The 17,589-nt window shown below is 42.9% G+C and overlaps 1 protein-coding gene across 2 annotated transcripts; it reads left to right on the top strand.

Annotated features, from left to right (window-relative positions):
- Positions 1-65: 65 nt before the first annotated feature.
- RFC2 (replication factor C subunit 2) lies at positions 66-17,031 on the top strand. Of its 2 annotated transcripts, none has more exons than XM_083361853.1 (11): positions 66-204; positions 3,302-3,371; positions 4,178-4,219; positions 6,479-6,585; positions 6,759-6,860; positions 8,425-8,525; positions 11,116-11,273; positions 13,338-13,403; positions 14,365-14,445; positions 14,840-14,953; positions 16,742-17,031. In XM_083361853.1, the coding sequence occupies exons 1-11, from the start codon at positions 92-94 to the stop codon at positions 16,850-16,852; spliced, it is 1,065 nt and encodes a 354-aa protein (XP_083217979.1). In that variant the 5' UTR covers positions 66-91; the 3' UTR covers positions 16,853-17,031. The 2 variants fall into 2 exon arrangements, with proteins under 2 accessions (XP_083217979.1, XP_083217980.1); XM_083361854.1 differs by having other exon boundaries at positions 88-294.
- The last annotated feature ends 558 nt before the right edge of the window (positions 17,032-17,589 follow it).

Here is a 17,589-nt window from a genome sequence, read left to right as displayed (position 1 = left end):
CCCTGTCTTTGCCCTCAGACGAGATGGCCTCCCGCGCATTTTTTGACGCAAATAGGGGCGGGGTTTGGAACCCGTTCGGCGGGAAGCGCTAATGGCGGCACCCGAGACGGGGAAGTCTCTTGAAGGAGGGAAACAAGGCGGGAACGCTGCTGATGTCGCATCTACTTCTACTTCTGCCGGGAGCGTCCATTATGAACTCCCCTGGTGAGAAACAGAGCCGGGGACGAAGGGCAGGCCCACCAAAGGATGTTGTTGAGGGTTGCGAAGCCGTGGGAATTGGGTCCGGGCAGTTAGGTGAGGAAAATCCGGTTGATGGCGCAGCAATTGGAAGCCGGTGTGCTTTTTTGTGGGAGCGTTATGATTGTAACTGGGGTAGTGAGTGGCGAGGTATTGCATGGGGGCCTGTTAGCAGACCTGGGCTGCAAAACTCTGAAAGGCCATTAGACGGCAGCAGAGTGCGAGGAAATGCTGAAAGCGTTTTCCTGCCCTCTAGTGGTCGACCGGGATTTGCATTGGCATTTCTAGATTTTTTTTGAGCAAAATGAAAGCTATTTTGGTGTAGTGGTCAAGGTGCTTGGTTAAAAATCAGAAGATTGCATGCAAGCCAGTTGGGTAACTTTCAGCCCACCCACCTTACAGGGTTGTTGCTGTTGGGGTGAATATAGGAGGAAGGAGTATTAGGTAAATTCATAGCTTAGAATTACACATTTAAAAGGTGGGATGGAAATATAATGATGAGAATAGGTTATTTAAGGCAGCGTTTCCCAACCTTAGGAACTTGAAGATGCGTGGACTTCAACTCCCAGAATTCCCCAGCCAGCATAGCTGGCTGGGGAATTCTGGGAGTTGAAGTCCACGCATCTTCAAGTTCCTAAAGGTTGGGAAACGCTGATTTAAGGGACATAAAATGGATTTTGCAGAGGCATTTCAGAAAGTCACTGTTGGAAAGCCTAAAAGACCAGGTTAAGGATAAACCAGATCAATGTGGTCATAACAAGTTGACTTCAACTGGATGGCACATTTTTATATATAATTAAAAAATATTGTTGGAAGAAAAATGTTCATCAGGGTCCAGTCCAAGCTGGGAATAAACAAAATGGAGACTGCTTTAGAAAGAAAGTTGTAGTTCATTGAAGGGCAGAGCCAGACAGAAGCGTGGCTCTGAGAAAGCTGACTACATATAGTAGGGAGTGGTGGGTTTTTATACCTTCTTGAGCTTTTGTTTGGAGTTGTTCCTCTGGCATGAACTTTGACCTGAGTCTGAGTGTGCCTTTCTGGTATTCTGATGGTGGTGGGTTAATCCTATTATGTTCCAGAGGTCGGATCCTGCTTCCCTGGGGCTGTGGCTGTGGCTGTGGCTGATGACTATGTCCTGTGTTGGATTTTTTGGTGTGAGGGATTGTTGATCTTTGTCTTTCTAATCCCAGCTTCCTGGCTCCAATCATTCTAACAAGATTATCACATCTGCTTTTCTGCAGACCTGGTTTCTGTTTGGGGCAGAGAGACTGGGGTGGGTGGGTTGGTTTCTGCCTTTAAGATCCTTTGGGGAAATATTCTGCCTTTTAATATTTCCAAAAATATTTGTTTCTGGGGGGGGCTGATTTCCCATAATATGTATATGTGTGTGTGTGCATATATGTGCGTATATATGTGTGTGTGTGTATGTATGGCTACATATGCAGAGAGGGGCTTTTCAGGAAACTCTGGTCAGGTTCACAGCATTCACACCTTAATCTGCATACTGTGCTGAATTCCTTCTCATCTAAATTAAATTAAATTCAGCTCCATGGACTACATAGAAGCAGCTTTACAGTTTTCTTGGCAACTGTGAAAATTGTTTGCCATAGATTTGTTCTGGGATGCTGGTTGATTTTCCAGGCTGCCCTTAATCCCTGCAATTCTCAGATAAACTCCCACAAAAGAGGTCTATTTAGTTTTTTCAAGATTCACCAGCTTGAGTTTGATGCTGCCATAGAACTATCATCTAGCAAGCAAGTTCATTTGTGCAGAATAATAATATTAAATAAGTATGCTGCCCAACTCCCAGGGACTCAGTTGCTGTTAAACTAAGTCACAGAAAAACTTGGCCCAGGTTAGTACTAAGGAAGCTTTGCATGTTGGGCACAGCAGCTGCTAGATTTGGAACAGATCTGTTTTATGTTTTTTTTCCTTTTTTGCAAGCAAAATGTTACCTAGTTTGTGTAATGAAACGTCTGCAAGAAAACATCAAGCCAGAGAGCACCAAGGACTTCTCATTTCAACCCTGAGCTACAAATATTCTTCTTTATTGGTTCTTCCAAGAGTTTTGGGAAATAATTATATGATTTTTTTCTGAAAATATACTGCAATTAAAAGCTAATAGATGGTGGCTCAGTGGGTTAGGACGCTGAGCTTGTCAATCAGAAGGTCGGCAGTTTGGCAGGTCGAATCCCAAGTGCCGCATAACAGAGTGAGCGCCTGTTACTCGTCCCAGCTTCTGCCAACCTAGCAGTTCGGAAGCACGTAAAAATGCAAGTAGAAAAATAGGGACCACTACGGTGGGAAGGTAACAGCGTTCCGTGTGCCTTTGGCGTCTAGTCATGCCAGCCACATGACCACAGAGACGTCCTCGGACAAGCGGCTTTGAAACGGAGATGAGCACCGGCCCCTAGTCGGAATCGACTAGCACGCATGTGCGGGGGAACCTTTACCTTTACCTTTACCTTAGGCTAAGTTCCTGCATTGGTATCCATATCTTATGATGTGAAAAATGATGCAGTTCTTGATTTCAGTCAATCAGAATAGAGCTGGAAGGGACCTTGGAGGTCTTCTAGTCCAACCCCCTGCTCAAACAGGAGATCCCTCCTACAATTTGACCTCCCCAACTTGAAGCGCTCCAGATATCTTAGACTGCAAAGTAATGTGTAATTTCTAGCCAGCCAGCATGCTGCTGTGTTCTCGGAAAATGATCTCTGAGTTTTCACAACATGGTCAGCATGTCCTAGGAACCAGGTCATCACCACAACATGGTCTGGACATAATATACCATGTGAAGTCAGCCATTGTATTTTGTCCTAATCCTCAGTTTAGAATTTAGCTTATTGTATGAACCAACTACATGATGCCAACTGAGGGGAACCATTTTAGTACTTAACTAACTTGATTTCTCTTTTTCCTGCTCTTCCCCCTCCCCCCCAAAAAATACTGGTTTCAAAGCTTCATTTTCTGCTTCAGTCCCCCCAGTTTCCCAACCTCTTTCAACTGCACTCCCTTTCTTTTAGCATTGGCACAGGGAAGAATGTTAATGTGTCTTGTCTAACAGGGTTGAAAAATACAGGCCAATGAAGATGTCGGAAATTGTTGGCAATGAAGACACTGTTAGCAGATTAGAGGTATGGAAACCACTTTATTGTAAGAATACTGCTTTCAATGACTGAAATTTTAAGATGCATTTATAAATGTGGTCTTGTAACTATGGGAATTATTTTCCTGTAATGAACTGGCAGAGAAATGAAGGAAAGCTGCATTTCTTTGTTGGCTTTAGAAGAGGACGTTATCCAAATATCTGTGTGGAATTCTCTGTTGCCTATGGCTACAGCTAATGCTCTAGTGCTCTATGTTGGCCTCACTTCAAATATTGTTTCTAGATCCAGTTTACGAAGTGTTATTATAAGGGCTTTAAATCATTTTCGTTCTTGGCACTTAATCACAGAGGGTGCATCATTTGCTGATACTCTCTTTTATGTCTTTTTGTTCATCATGAGACAAGGCAAAAGGGTAAGTGATGGATACAATCCTGTATTTAAGCACTTGTCTGAATACCATAATTGATGGTACTTATCACCATAAGTGACAGGATATTGCATGGAATTCCTTGTTTGTTATTTGCTCAATACAGTTTGAAGATGATTCCTTAAACAAGTTAGCACAGAATGTAAACAAAAAAGTAAGAGGTTTCTCTTCTATTACCATCTATAAAATCTTATTTAAAATTTAAAAAAGACAACTTGTTTAGAATACAGGTTTGGAAGACCATTAAGGAAGGCAAAAAGTATTGATAAGAAGGTTGTAAAAGATTTCGAAACACTGATGTGGCTGTATGGTCATAATGCCAAAATTTGGAGTACATAATTTCCAAGTTCAGAACCTTTGCATCTCTAATTAACTGTCGCCCTTTTTTTTCTCTCTCTCTCTCTAGGTGTTTGCAAGAGAAGGAAACGTTCCAAATATTATTATTGCCGTAAGTATTGACAAAATAATTTGTTTTCAAGCTAAGCGCCATCTAAGGCAGACATGTCAAACACAAGGCCCGGGGGCCAGATCCGGCCCGCAAAGTGGTTTCATGTGGCCCACGAAGCCATCCTGGAAACAGTGAGGGAACGGCCCGCACTGCCTTGGCCCTGGCCCAGAGACCCTCCTTCTGCCAGAGGCCCTCAGATCTGTCCCACTCCTGCCCAGGCCCCCATAGGCACCCTTGATGCGAATGATGTAGAACTAGCCATGCCCACCCAGTAGGCCATATGCATTCTAGCCACGCCCACCTAGGCCATACCCACCAGGCCCCCTGAGGGCAACTGCAATGCTGATGCGGCCCTCAATGAAATTGAGCTTGACACCCCTGATCTAAGGGAAAAGAAGGTGTTGATGAGAATCCCATTATTTATTCATTCATTCAGTTGATATAGCGGCCAGTGTCACTTTTATGTGACTCTAGGTGGCTTACAGGGACGCGGTGGCTCAGTGGGTTAGGACACTGAGCTTGTCAATCAGAAGGTTAGCAGTTTGGCGGGTCGAATCCCGAGTGCCGCGTAGCAGAGTGAGCGCCTGTTACTCGTCCCAGCTTCTGCCCACCTAGCAGTTTGAAAGCACGTAAAAATGCAAGTAGAAAAATAGGGACCACTGCGGTGGGAAGGTAACAGCGTTCCGTGCGCCTTTGGCGTCTAGTCATGCCGGCCACATGACCACAGAGACGTCGTCGGACAAGCACTGGCTCTTCGGCTTTGAAACGGAGATGAGCACCGGCCCCTAGAGTCGGAAACGACTAGCACGCATGTGCGGGGGAACCTTTACCTTTTTACCTTTAGGTGGCTTACAAGAAAACAAAACCACAAAATAAGAACAAATAAATATAGAAACACTTGGCAGGTGGGCATAACCTAACCTATCATCTGTCCATGCAGCTAAGAGGTAGGCTCTAATCTAGGCTCAGGACTAGATAAGGCAAAAAGCGAATTTGAAAGACCCGCAAGGACTGGGTTAATCTAATCACGAAGGAATGATGTTCCAAAGGGCGGGCGCCACGACAGAAAATGCTTTCCTTGAGGTTCCCATCAGTCGACACTTCCTAGCTGACAGTAGCTAGAGCAGTGATGGCGAACCTATGGCACGAGTGCCAGAGGTGGCACTCAGAGCCCTCTCTGTGGGCACGCATGCCATTGCCCCAGCCCCACAGCCCCCTCCTCACCAGCAGCCCCCTGGAGAAAAGTTGCCCCTGGGTGCGGCCCACGCGAAGCAGCGCAGCCAAACACATGGCAGCTGAGCAGCAGGTACAAGACTCCACCCTCGCGCCCCGTTGAGTGCAGATGATGCTGCGGGGTGGAGGGTGTGGCCACCATGGCACTGCAGGGCCGCCTGGGTGATCTGCTGTGCCGGGCTGTGGAGGCGGTGGGTGGCCCTGTGGGCGGGCGGCGTGGGGGTGGAGCAGAGCAGGGGCGGAGCGGGGGCAGGCCAGAGGGCAGGGTGGTTTTGGGGCACTCGGTCTCTAAAAGGTTCGCCATCACTGACCTAGAGTATACTCTTCTGGCCAGATAGAACAGGTAGAAACAGATAGGGAGAGACAGTCCCTGTCAGCATCTGCAGTGGCGTCCTGCCATCCAAGGGGAAAGGTGGGGGAAGGTAATCCACACCTGTGCATCTAATGGTGGGAAATGGGGTGGGGGAGCAGACACGTGAAGAAGACCAGAGCTGTTTGTACTGGTTACACTGGGCATCTTCAAGGCTGCTTGCCCTGGGCGTGAAATTCCAGCAGCCTGAAACAAACCAGAGTTTCCCACAACATTGTGATGATCCCAGATTGGGCGGCAACGGACTGGACATTGGGGGGGAGGGATGGGGAACGTTGGCTTTGGCTCTTTGTATTGGTGAGCGGGAACTTCAGTTTCCGACTCACCTTCCTGCAACCCACATCTTTAGTAATTGTCCTTTTCACTTCAGTCAATTGGAGTCGAGAGTCTGCTTTTCTAAATGATTGTTTTGGGGCAGGTCTGACAGTCCCTTAAATAATTATTAATAAAATACAGTTAAGTATTTTACTGTATTTTTTTGTGCCAGTAACTCATGTAATTAGCTGTCATTGATTATATTTTAAGTCTACAAGCTTCTTTAGACTTAAACCTTTAAGGGCGATATGTTTCAAGAAATAACAACTTCCAAATTCCTGCTTGTTCCCAACAATGAGACGACTAAACCTTTCTGAAACTATTTTTTTTTCCTGTTTAAGGGCCCACCAGGAACTGGCAAAACCACCAGCATTCTTTGTCTGGCTCGTGCACTTCTGGGCTCTGCATTGAAGGATGCCGTTTTGGAGCTCAACGCATCAAATGACAGGTGAGTCAAAGGTTAGAGGGAGAGCTGGGTTATTTAGCATTTAAGCAATTTTACTCCTTTCTCCAACTGACAAGACCTCTTAAAATAGCTTGCAAAGATCATGCTGCGCCTTCCCTCCAAGGTTTAATATCAATGAATAAAAAGTACGTAATAACTGAGCATTTTACTTTCAGAGGCATTGATGTCGTCAGGAACAAAATCAAGATGTTTGCGCAACAAAAAGTCACACTTCCAAAAGGCCGGCATAAAATAATTATCTTGGATGAAGCAGATAGGTGAGTAGGTTTGTTTCCTCACTCAAACAATCACCTATATCAGGGGTGGCAAACCCATGGGCCAGATGCGTCACACATAGCCTACACCACCTCAGCTCCGCAAAGGGAAAAAATGTTGTGATACATTGCGATACGTCACATGACGTGGCAAGTTTGACACCCCTGACGTATATTGTATAATGATTCATGAATCTGAAGAGTTCTAATTTCACAGTACTTATTTTATTAAATGTATATGGTGCTTAGCTTCCTGTCCAGAGCGACTCTTTAAGCAATTATTTAAATACTTGCAAGAACTCTACTTCTCCATTGTGGACTTCTCAGTTGTGTTATTTGTCTGCATAGTGATGGGATCACCCTGTCCCAGCTCATTTCTTACTGAAACACAAGGCTGGGCAGTTTCCAGCAAAGGAAACCTCCTATCCCTTCCATTTGCGCAGAAGCTGGCAAACTTTTAAAGGCTTGGCACTATGCTTCCTATTTTAGCTTCAGGAACCATAGAAGGCATATCCACTGGTTGTTGTTATTAGTTGCAAAGTCGTGTCCAACCCATCGCGACCCCATGGACAATGTTCCTCCAGGCCTCTACCATCTTCTGGAGTCCATTTAGGCTCACGTCTACTGCTTCAGTGACTCCATCCAGCCACCTCATTCTTTGTCGTCCCCTTCTTCTCTTGCCCTCAATCTTTCCCAGCATTAGGCTCTTCTCCAGTGAGTCCTTCCTTCTCATTAGGTGGCCAAAGTACTTGAGTTTCAACTTCATGATCTGGCCTTCTAAAGAGCAGTCAGGGTTGATCTCCTCTAGGACTGACCAGTTTGATCACCTTGCAGTCCAAGGGACTCGCAGGAGTCTTCTCCAGCACCATAGAAATATGTTGCCAAAAAGCACCTCATTTTGTTGGTGAAATTTTGGAGGACTTTGGCAGACAAACTAAGAGCTGGAGAAGCCATATGTGGTCCAAAGATCCGCTATCCTTGTAGTGAGAGGAAAAGAAATAGTTATCTCTTTAGGCAGTTGCTACCTTTTTTAAAAATTCATGATTTTTCTCCATGCATGGTAAAGTGGTTCTGTTTTTCCATGGTACAGCTTGTATAAAGCACAAGGTGCATTCTAGAAGAACACATCCAGGTAGTCCTTGTTTACTAACCACAATTATGCGATAAGCAGCTGTTTCATTAAGCAAAACTGATGCCTTCTTATTCTCTTGTCATCCCTTCCTCTCTAATCTCTCTGCTCCCCAAAGTGGGAGGGAACATGTTAGGCAAAGATACACCATTGTAATGTTGATCACTGTCATAGCTTTGAATGGTCGCTGAACAAGGCAATCAGTAAGAAAGGTCTACCTGTAACTGCAGCCTATGCAATATGGCAATAATTGTATCTTATGCAGCATAAATAAGAAAAATGAATCTGTTTCAGCAATTCCTTTAAGGTCAGGCTAAATGAAACAATTTACATTAGTAAACAGCATGTCCTGAACATATATTGTCCAATGATGCCAGGCATTTTGGTGAGCTTTCATGGCTTAAATTTATTTTGCCTTTTCTACTATTCCTCCACCAGCATGACAGATGGAGCCCAGCAAGCCCTGAGACGCACTATGGAAATTTATTCTAAAACTACTCGTTTTGCTCTGGCTTGCAATGCTTCTGACAAAATCATAGGTAAGAACCAAGGGCCACTTGGAAAGAAGGAGCAGATCTGTCTCACTTATTCCTAGATTGCAAATAAATATTTCCATTGTCACAATGCAAGCGTCAAAATAAAGATAGAAGCTTAAAGGCAGTAAATGTCCTTTGGCTTTATAAGGTGAAAGAGAACTTTTGTAAGGCACAGCCATTATGGGCTGGTCTAGAAGAACAGATGAGATTCTACATTTAAAGCTTATCTCTGCAGTGGACCGAACCTCAGAAGTTTATTCTTGGCTCTAACTTATATAAGCAGACGTTCTAATAACAACCAAGCTTGAAAAGCTGCTGTAAAATTGCAGCTGCAGAATGGTCTTGAACATTTTGAAAACCATTGTGTAAATGCTTTGTGAGATTGGATATGTCCTCACCCATGATGGCATTGTTTATAATTATTTGGCACATCACTGAGAGGATCATGTGAGACGCCTCTGTGATAGCCACCTGCAACATGTGCATTGGCAGGAGATCTTGCCACGTGATGCCCTTCAAAAACAGATTGCAGACACTGCTACAGTGATGTGAGATCAACCCATACTATGTAAACATTTAATAATATGAAAACTGAGTAAAAAGGCGGAATAATCCCTGAATTTCTGAACCAGAGTAAATAGATGTCTGGGCTGCAATGATTGGAGAGGTCTGAAGCCTGACTAATTCAAGCAGTGTGGAATTGCATGTTCTAAAGTTAAGCAAATTAAGAACTTAATTAACCCGCTTTTGTGCCTTTTTTTAATGTAGGTACTGGATCTTGGTCCCATTACTGAGTACATGGCTTCAGTGGGTGGTAGATTTTAAAAAAATATCAAAGTACTTTAAAAATACTTTCAAAGGTCATCGAATCCAGTAGGATCCATGCATTAGAATCACTGAAAGGTCTGTCTTGTGGCCCCATCTGTGGTTCTGGCTTGTGGTTTCATGTGGGGCCTTCTAATGTGGTATCTTAAATATGAAACTCCAAGGAAGAGATGTGACCTTTCCCGTGCCATCTACTTTTAAATAGCTGCTCCAAACATGCTTATTTTGGGGGGGCACTTCTAAGGTAACATCTCTTCCAGGTTGACTGCTTTATAATGAATTTTGCTTTAAATGATGTAGCAAAGCACCCTATTGTTATTCCCGTACTGAGCTTGATTGCCGATTACTCTATGCATTATTTATTTTTATAGGATTTATTGTATAAAACCGCCCAACTCAAAATCAGCCTAACTCTGGGCACCAAACAGCAAATAACAAATTAATTAAATGAAACCGTTTAATAAATAAAGAGTTTGTAGGGACAGTGAGATGGGTTTCATGTAAATTTAATTAAATGAATAATAAAATATATCAAAGAACAAAGTCCCCATAAAACAATACAATATGTAAAAACTAAGTATATGATACAAAATGGCAACCAGGCGTATAGCAAAGCAATCAGAAGGGGACTGCTACTCAACCAGCCTTTAATGCCTGGTCCTTAAGGCGCTTATTTATGCTGTGGAATGTATGCCCTTTAGAAGAAGAGCAGTGCACACATAAAAATAAGCCTGGTTTTTAATACTTTTAAGGAATGATGTAGCAGGGGACTCTTGACGCTTGGGCAGGAGCAATTTCTGGTGACCTGTCGCCTTGGTTTAGTCAGAGAGGGTAGAGATTAAAATCCCCCTTGTTGTAGCTGCAAATTCAAATCCAGTAAGGATGGCAACCTTCCTGCCACAGTACACACAGACACAGCTGCTAAAACCAACTTCCCTTTGTGCCAAGCAAAGGACATCGGCCGAATTGCAATTGGAGAAGAGACTGTCTTCCCATAATTGAATCAAAACTCTAGGATCAGTTCCTGGCATTTCCCATCAAGGCTAGGTGTGATTCCTATTTCAAATCCTGGGAACTGGTCCTGGTCACTGTAGACATTTTAAAGGTAAATGGACAAGTGTTTGATGCTGCATATGATTTTGTTCTAGTGTTCCTAAAACAACTGCATTTAATTTAATGCATTACATTGCATTAAAACAATTAGGCAAGAAAGTCAGCTGGATAACTGTGGGCCAGTCACGCTCTCTTAGCCCAGTTCACCTCATAGGGCTGTTATTGGGGTGGGGGGTGGGAAGGGGGAAGGAGATAGTCTTTGACTTACCACAGTTCGTTTAGTGACTGTTTGAAGTTACAACTGCATTGAAAAAAGCGACTTATGACCATTTTTCACGTGACCATCCCCGTGGTCACATGATCAAAATTCCGATGCTTGGCAACTGTCTCATATTTCTGACAGTTGCAATATCCTGGGGTGTCGTGATCACCTTTTATAACCTTCCAACCAGCAAGGTCAATGGGGAAGCTAGAGTCACTTGACCACTATGTTCCTAACTTAACAATTGCGACGATTCCCTTAACTGTAGCAAGAAAGGTTGTAAAATGGGGTAAAACTCGCTTAACAGCTGTCTCCACTTAGCAATGGAGGTCTGGGGCTCAGTTGTGGTCGTAAGTCGAGGACTACCTGTATTAAGTATGTTTGGCATTATTTGTAAAAATAATAAAGACAAGAAATAACTCTAATTTCACCTCTGAATTCATTGCCCTCTAGAACCCATCCAGTCTCGCTGTGCAGTTCTGCGATACACCAAGTTAACAGATGCCCAGATTCTTATGAGGCTAATGAAAATCATTGAGAAGGAAAACGTACAATATACAGACGATGGCCTAGAAGCTATTATCTTCACAGCCCAGGGAGACATGAGGCAGGTGGGTATCGTCTTCCTGCAGCTTCCTTTTTTTAAAATTCTGTCGGCATCCAAAGTTAAGACATGAATTTGCTATTGCTAAATAGCTTTGCCATATGGTACTTTCCCCTGTTTTTGTTGGGTGAAACTGAGCACTGGAGAAACAGCTGGACAGTGAAGACTTTCGACGCTGTTGGTGACATAACACTGCAGATAAGATATTGATGTGGCGAAAAGCAACAACAAAGGCTTTACAAGAAAGTTACTGATTGGAAAATGTAATGTAAAATGTCAGCTATCTCTCTCTCTCTTTCCCTAAGTGTCCAAATTATCCAATTATTAATGGTTGGATTAACTTGCATTTATAATGTAATATAATAATAATAATAAGTTGGAAGGGACCTTGGAGGTCATCTAGTCCAACCCCCTGCTCAGGCAGGAAACCCTATACCATTTCAGACAGATGGCTGGCCAGTCTCTTCTTAAAAACTTCCAGTGTTGGAGCATTCACAGCTTATGGAGGCAGGTTGTTCCACTGGTTAATTGTTCTAACTGTCAGGGAGTTTCTCCTTAGTTCTAGGTTGCTTTTGCTCTTTGATTAGTTTCCATCCGTTGCTTCTTGTCCTGCTTTCAGGTGCTTTGGAGAATAGCTTGACTCCCTCTTCTTTGTGGCAGCCCCTGAGATATTGGAACACTGCTATCATGTCACCCCTCACCCTTCTCTGCATTAAACTACACATACCCAATTCCATTAAACTACACATACCCAATCCCAGTTCCTTATATGCAGTCCCCCAATCATCTTTGTTGCTCTTCTCTGTACTCTTTCTAGAGTCTCGACATCTTTTTTACATCGTGGTGACCAAAACTGGATGCAGTATTCCAGGTGTGGCCTTACCAAAGCATTGTAAAGTGGTATTAGTACTTCACATGATCTTGATTCTATCCCTCTGTTAATGCAGCCTAGCACTGTGTTGGCTTTTTTGGCAGCTGCAGCACACTGCAGCTGCCCAATCAAGTCTTCCTACTTCTGGCAGTTTTTACAGCTGACGATGCAATCTCTTTTGTGAACACAATATCATTTCGTGGATCAGCTTCAAACCTTTGTGGAAAGTTAACACAAGTTTGTATCATGAAGCTTGACCATGGCTGCCCTCCTTGGAGAAAAGAGTTGGCACATTATCTAACATGTTACTTAGTCGCACATTGCAGCTTCTCCCAAATTTAATACTCCAAGGGAGTCTAAATCTGTGAAGGCCATTTGGGATAAAATGAATTTTGATGTCATCCCAAGGTGAAAATGGGCTGGCCTTTTCAGATAGAACCAAAGTGGGAGTATTGTCTACCACAGTGGTCCCCAATCTTTGCAGCTTGGCCCAGTGGGGAAGGAGAGGGGAACCAGGCCGCGCCAGCCCTGGGCTGGCACGGACGCACGCACACGTGTGCACAGCTCAATGTGCACTAGTTGAGCTGCGTGCGTGCGCGCCAGTCCGCTGCTTGGCAAGTCGAGTTGCTCGTGAGTACGTGCCAGCCCGCCACTCGCACGGCCCATTTCTGAATAAGCCATGGCCTGTTAGTGGGCTGCGGCCCAGGGGTTGGGGACCCCTGGCCTACTATCCTGATGATTGTAATAGTTAGATTGTAATATTTCTACTGTCATTATGATATTCTTTCAGCACCCTGAATTATAACTTATTCAGGTGATGGCTTTGTATAAAGTATTAAGTGGCTTTATATTTAACACAGTCTGAGGAAATGGGAAGATTGCTATTTGTACTTCTGCAATATTCCATTTCCTGATTTCTCTCCAGTGCTGCAACCTACCAGCCATTGATTTATGCCCACTGTTGATGCTTAGTTCTTACTGGGAGAGTTTCTTTCCCCCTTTTTGAGATTTTTTTTTAAAATTAACTTCTGCAAACCATGCTGCTACCTCTTCTTTGTGCGAAAATCATAACCATTTTAGCTACATCCACACTGTGGTATTTTTCTTTCCTGACTGAGAAACTGTGTAGTTCTTTAAAACTTTCAAGGAAAACCTTTTTTATATATAGTAATGATAGTATGATTTTGATTGTTTTAACAGGCACTAAACAACTTGCAATCTACCCATTCCGGATTTGGCTTCATCAATAGCGAGAACGTATTTAAGGTTAATTAAAGTTTTTCTTTAAAACTGCACTGTACTGAGGTTATCTAGTTGGCTAATGAAATGGCTGCAAGCAAACGGCCAAGCTTAAAAAGCACCAGGGACTCCATAGTTCTAAGCTACATATATTCTCCTCTTTTGGAAGTTTTTCTTTCGCTCGTCAGAGTTTGTAAGAGCTGTCATTTTTCAGAATTGTAAAGGGAGTTTCAGCAAAATGCTGGGGGAGGTCTGTGTTACATATGAAAAAAATTACCTCCTAAAATGTATTTTATTGTCTTGTATTTAAAGATAGCAGGATTCTTCTTTTGCATTGGGCACCTCTTGTTTACTGCCTTTTTTTAAAGTCCTCTTCCCCCCTCAAACCCCACCCCCCCGATATTAAGAATGCCTTCCCCAAAGAAAATCTTTATCCTGCCCATGTGAGTAATATTCCCACTGTGGCTCACTTCTAAGGTCCTGTCACATAGGAGGTTGCTTTATGCCAGACTCTAGATCTGTCTACTTCAATACTGTCTACCCTGTTGGCTTGCTAATTTTTTTCCCCCCAGCCCTTTTTGGAACCAGAATTCTAAACATTCTACCAGCTACCTTGGTCATTGTTAATGCAAGTAAGCAATCGGTTTCACTGAAGATGATGTTGTAGTAGATTATGAATTGGGACATCAATTTCCTGAGGGGAAAAGTGGATATACATTTTATGCATTTTAAAAATTTTGTGCCCATTTGAAACAAAGAGGCTGTGTTTAAGATAGTGGGCTGTGGTTTACTGAGTTCATATGAAATTATCTTGAACCAGTTCCACTTTGGCAGACTAATAGTTCCCATATCTTTCCAGGCCTTGTAGAACTTGTGCAGCCTTGTATAGTTGAAACAGATTGATCTTTCTTTATGGAGGTGGACCATAACTGTTTTCAATAGCATTGGGGGGGCTTTTGGCTTCATGATGCTTCTGTTTTTGCCATAGGTTTGTGATGAGCCCCATCCTTTGCTGGTGAAGGAGATGATCGGCCATTGTGTCAATGCGAATGTCGATGAAGCTTATAAGGTGGGGACAAGAGGAATGCATATATTTTGCCTCATTTGCTTTCTGATTTTCTTGCTGTTACGTTCTGAACATAGGACAGGAACCCAGTAAAAAAGATCTCTTTCTCACAACCATTTTAAGAGCTAGTGGGTTGATTTATACATTGCCCTAGGCCATGGTTTTAATTATATGTTCTAAAGGCAACAATTGGCTGGGGTCATAGGAAAAAACATAAGTCACAAGTCTTCCTCTCTGTTCTCTTTTTTTGAAATCCATTGTCTTTATATTTTAATTGTGGTTATATTGCTTTTCATTTATGCTTGAGCTGTCTTAAAAGTAGTGTTTAAGAAATTGGATATACAGTACATCTTTAAAGCTGTTAAGACATCAAATGATAATTCTGTTCTTTCTTCAGATTCTTGCTCACTTATGGAAGCTTGGTTACTCACCTGAAGACATCATCGGCAATATTTTCCGAGTCTGTAAAACATTCCAAATGGCAGAATATCTGAAGTTGGAGTTTATTAAGGTTAGGTTTTGTGGGAGTTGCTGGTGTAAGCAGCAGGGCTGGTTGTGCAAGCCAAGTGCCCTGAAGAAGGAATCTTTTTTAATATCTGGATCTTTATATAGATACATTTATAATCCTGTATAAACTTCTCCCTTAAATAGGCGAAAAGAATACCGCACTAATGAATTCCATTACATCCCAAAGTAAAATTGCACAAAACATCTCTAACTCTCTTGCTCCACTTGAAGTGATTTCTTCAATCCATTTAGGAGCAGAAGGATTGGCAACTTTTAGAAATAAAGGATAGAGCACTTCTAAATTGTTTGCAGATGGGTTTTATATTTATGTATTGGTTTTCAACATAGTTTTATTGGAATGTTTTGCCTGTTTTGAGCCAGCCAGAACTGCTGAGATCAGATAGTTGTTCATACAAATGGAATAATAAATGAAAAATCTTACTGGATGGGCAGAGATGATGAGACATAAGCAGTCTGAAATGGTGTAGGGCAGGGGTAGGCAACTTTGGCTCTTTTATGACTCATGGATTTCAACTCCCAGAATTCCTGAGCCAGCCATGCTGAGGGAAAAGGGAGGGGTTTCTAAGCTGAGCCATGCCGGCTCAGGAATTCTGGGAGTTGAAGTCCACGAGTCATAAAAGAGCCAAAGTTGCCTACCCCTGGTATAGGGGTTTCCGTAGTAGTAGTAGTAATAGTATTTCCTCAAATAACCTGATACTATGCTTTAGAGGTGATAATCATGATGTCATATGAGTATACTGAGGTGTACGCAAGGCTGCCATGCCCTGCATTCTGAACCAGCTGCACCTTCCGAGTGAGCTTCAAGAAAAGCCCTATGTAAACGCACTGCAATAATCCAACTATGTGACTAGTGCTTCAGCGATGTCAAGAGGGCCACCTGGTCCAGAGATGGTGTATCGCTGCTTTTGTATCTACTGACATAACACGATTTTTTTTAATCCATCCTTTTTTTTCCTAGTGCAGGTAATCTTCCAATTTTCAACCATTCATTTAGTGACCATTCAAAGTTACAGCAGCACTGAAAAAAAGTGACCTATAGCTGTTTTTCACACTTGAAACGGTTGCAGCTTCCCCGTGATCATGTGATCAAAATTTGGACGCTTAGCAATGGGCATATATTTATGAGGGTTGCAGTATCCCTGGGTCATGTGATCCCCTTTTGTGACCTGACAAGCAAAGTCAGTGGGGAAAGCCAGATTCGCAACAATGTTACTAATTTAACAATCGTGGAGACTCATTTAACAACTGGCAAGAAAGGTCGTAAAATGGGGCAAAACCAGTGGTAGTATTCAGCCAGTTCGCACCAGTTCTGCAGAATCAGTAGTTAATTTTTCCTTGCCCAGGCACAGAATGGAATTCCGGAAGCAGCATCCACACAGAGAACCGGTTGTTCACATATTTGAATCCCACCATTGTGCAAAACTCATTTAACTTTCTTGTTTAGCAACGTAAATTTTGGGCTCAATTTTGGTCGTAAGTCAAGGATTACCCATATACAGCTGTCTTCATCAAATGATGATGGGAATTCCAAGAATAATTTAGGGCAAGATGTAATACTTGTTGCTTTATTTAGGGGTGGATGTTCCTGTTTGGTTTAGGTAATTTCCTCTCTGTGGTTTCCTCTTCCACACCTCAGTTTGCATGTGTATAGCAACATGAAAATTTAGCTGTTGTGATTTCATGAATTTATACTGAAATGTGTCTTTTCTCTACAGCAGGAAAAATAGGAAACTCATTTGATTTTAATATTTTTTTTCCCCTCTACAATTAGGAAATCGGTTATACACACATGAAGATAGTAGAAGGGGTAAATTCACTCCTGCAAATGGCAGGATTGCTAGCCCGCCTCTGTCAGAAGACTGCTGCTCCCACTACAAGCTGAGAGGATGGTCGGCAAGTTGGCCAATAAGGAGGAGATTTTGCAAACTGACTAGCTGCTTTGTGCAATCAAAGCATGAGTGCACACCTTAGCATATATTTGGTAGGTGCGAAAATAGTTGTCAGAGCTGTGGTTTATCATCTGACTTGTGTTTTTTACAGTTAAATAAAACTTTGTTATAAAAACTATCAACCATACTTTTTACTATATCAGCAGTATTTGTCCTGTTCCAGCCTACGACTGGCCCTGTTTGTGTGACAGGGACAACCCCTTTTTCCTTTTGACAAATTAATAGGCTGGAAAAAAAACCAACCCAAATTTATTTACAGTTCCAAAATGATAAGCCTTTCAAACAAAAAAGCAGCAGAATATTTTCTTTGATAAATGATTCAAAACATCAACCGAGTCAAACAGATTAGTAAGAACAGGATTCTCTTTGAATGTCTACGAACGGTTGCTTTCAGCAACCAGCACTGCCCACACCTTCCTCTTTTATTATCTGTCCCAAGGCATGGCTTCTCAATGCCTTTTCCTCCTCTACTCTGTTGGATTGCCTTTTGCTTCTAGCATCTCTGAACAGATTCAGCTGTGACTCCTTTGAGTCCGACACCTCCTCCTCACACAGCTGAGCCTCATGAGGAACACGGCTGGAGGCGCCAGGCTAAGAGTCCTGCAGTGCATCAGAGCCTTCCTCTGACACTGAAGGCTCTCCAAACCCCTCCTCCTCCTCCTCCTCCTCA

This window comes from Vipera ursinii (genome assembly GCF_947247035.1).
Source record: "Vipera ursinii genome assembly, chromosome: 1".
NCBI classification, from domain to species: Eukaryota; Metazoa; Chordata; class Lepidosauria; order Squamata; family Viperidae; genus Vipera; species Vipera ursinii.
This window is presented reverse-complemented; position numbering and strand designations above follow the sequence as displayed.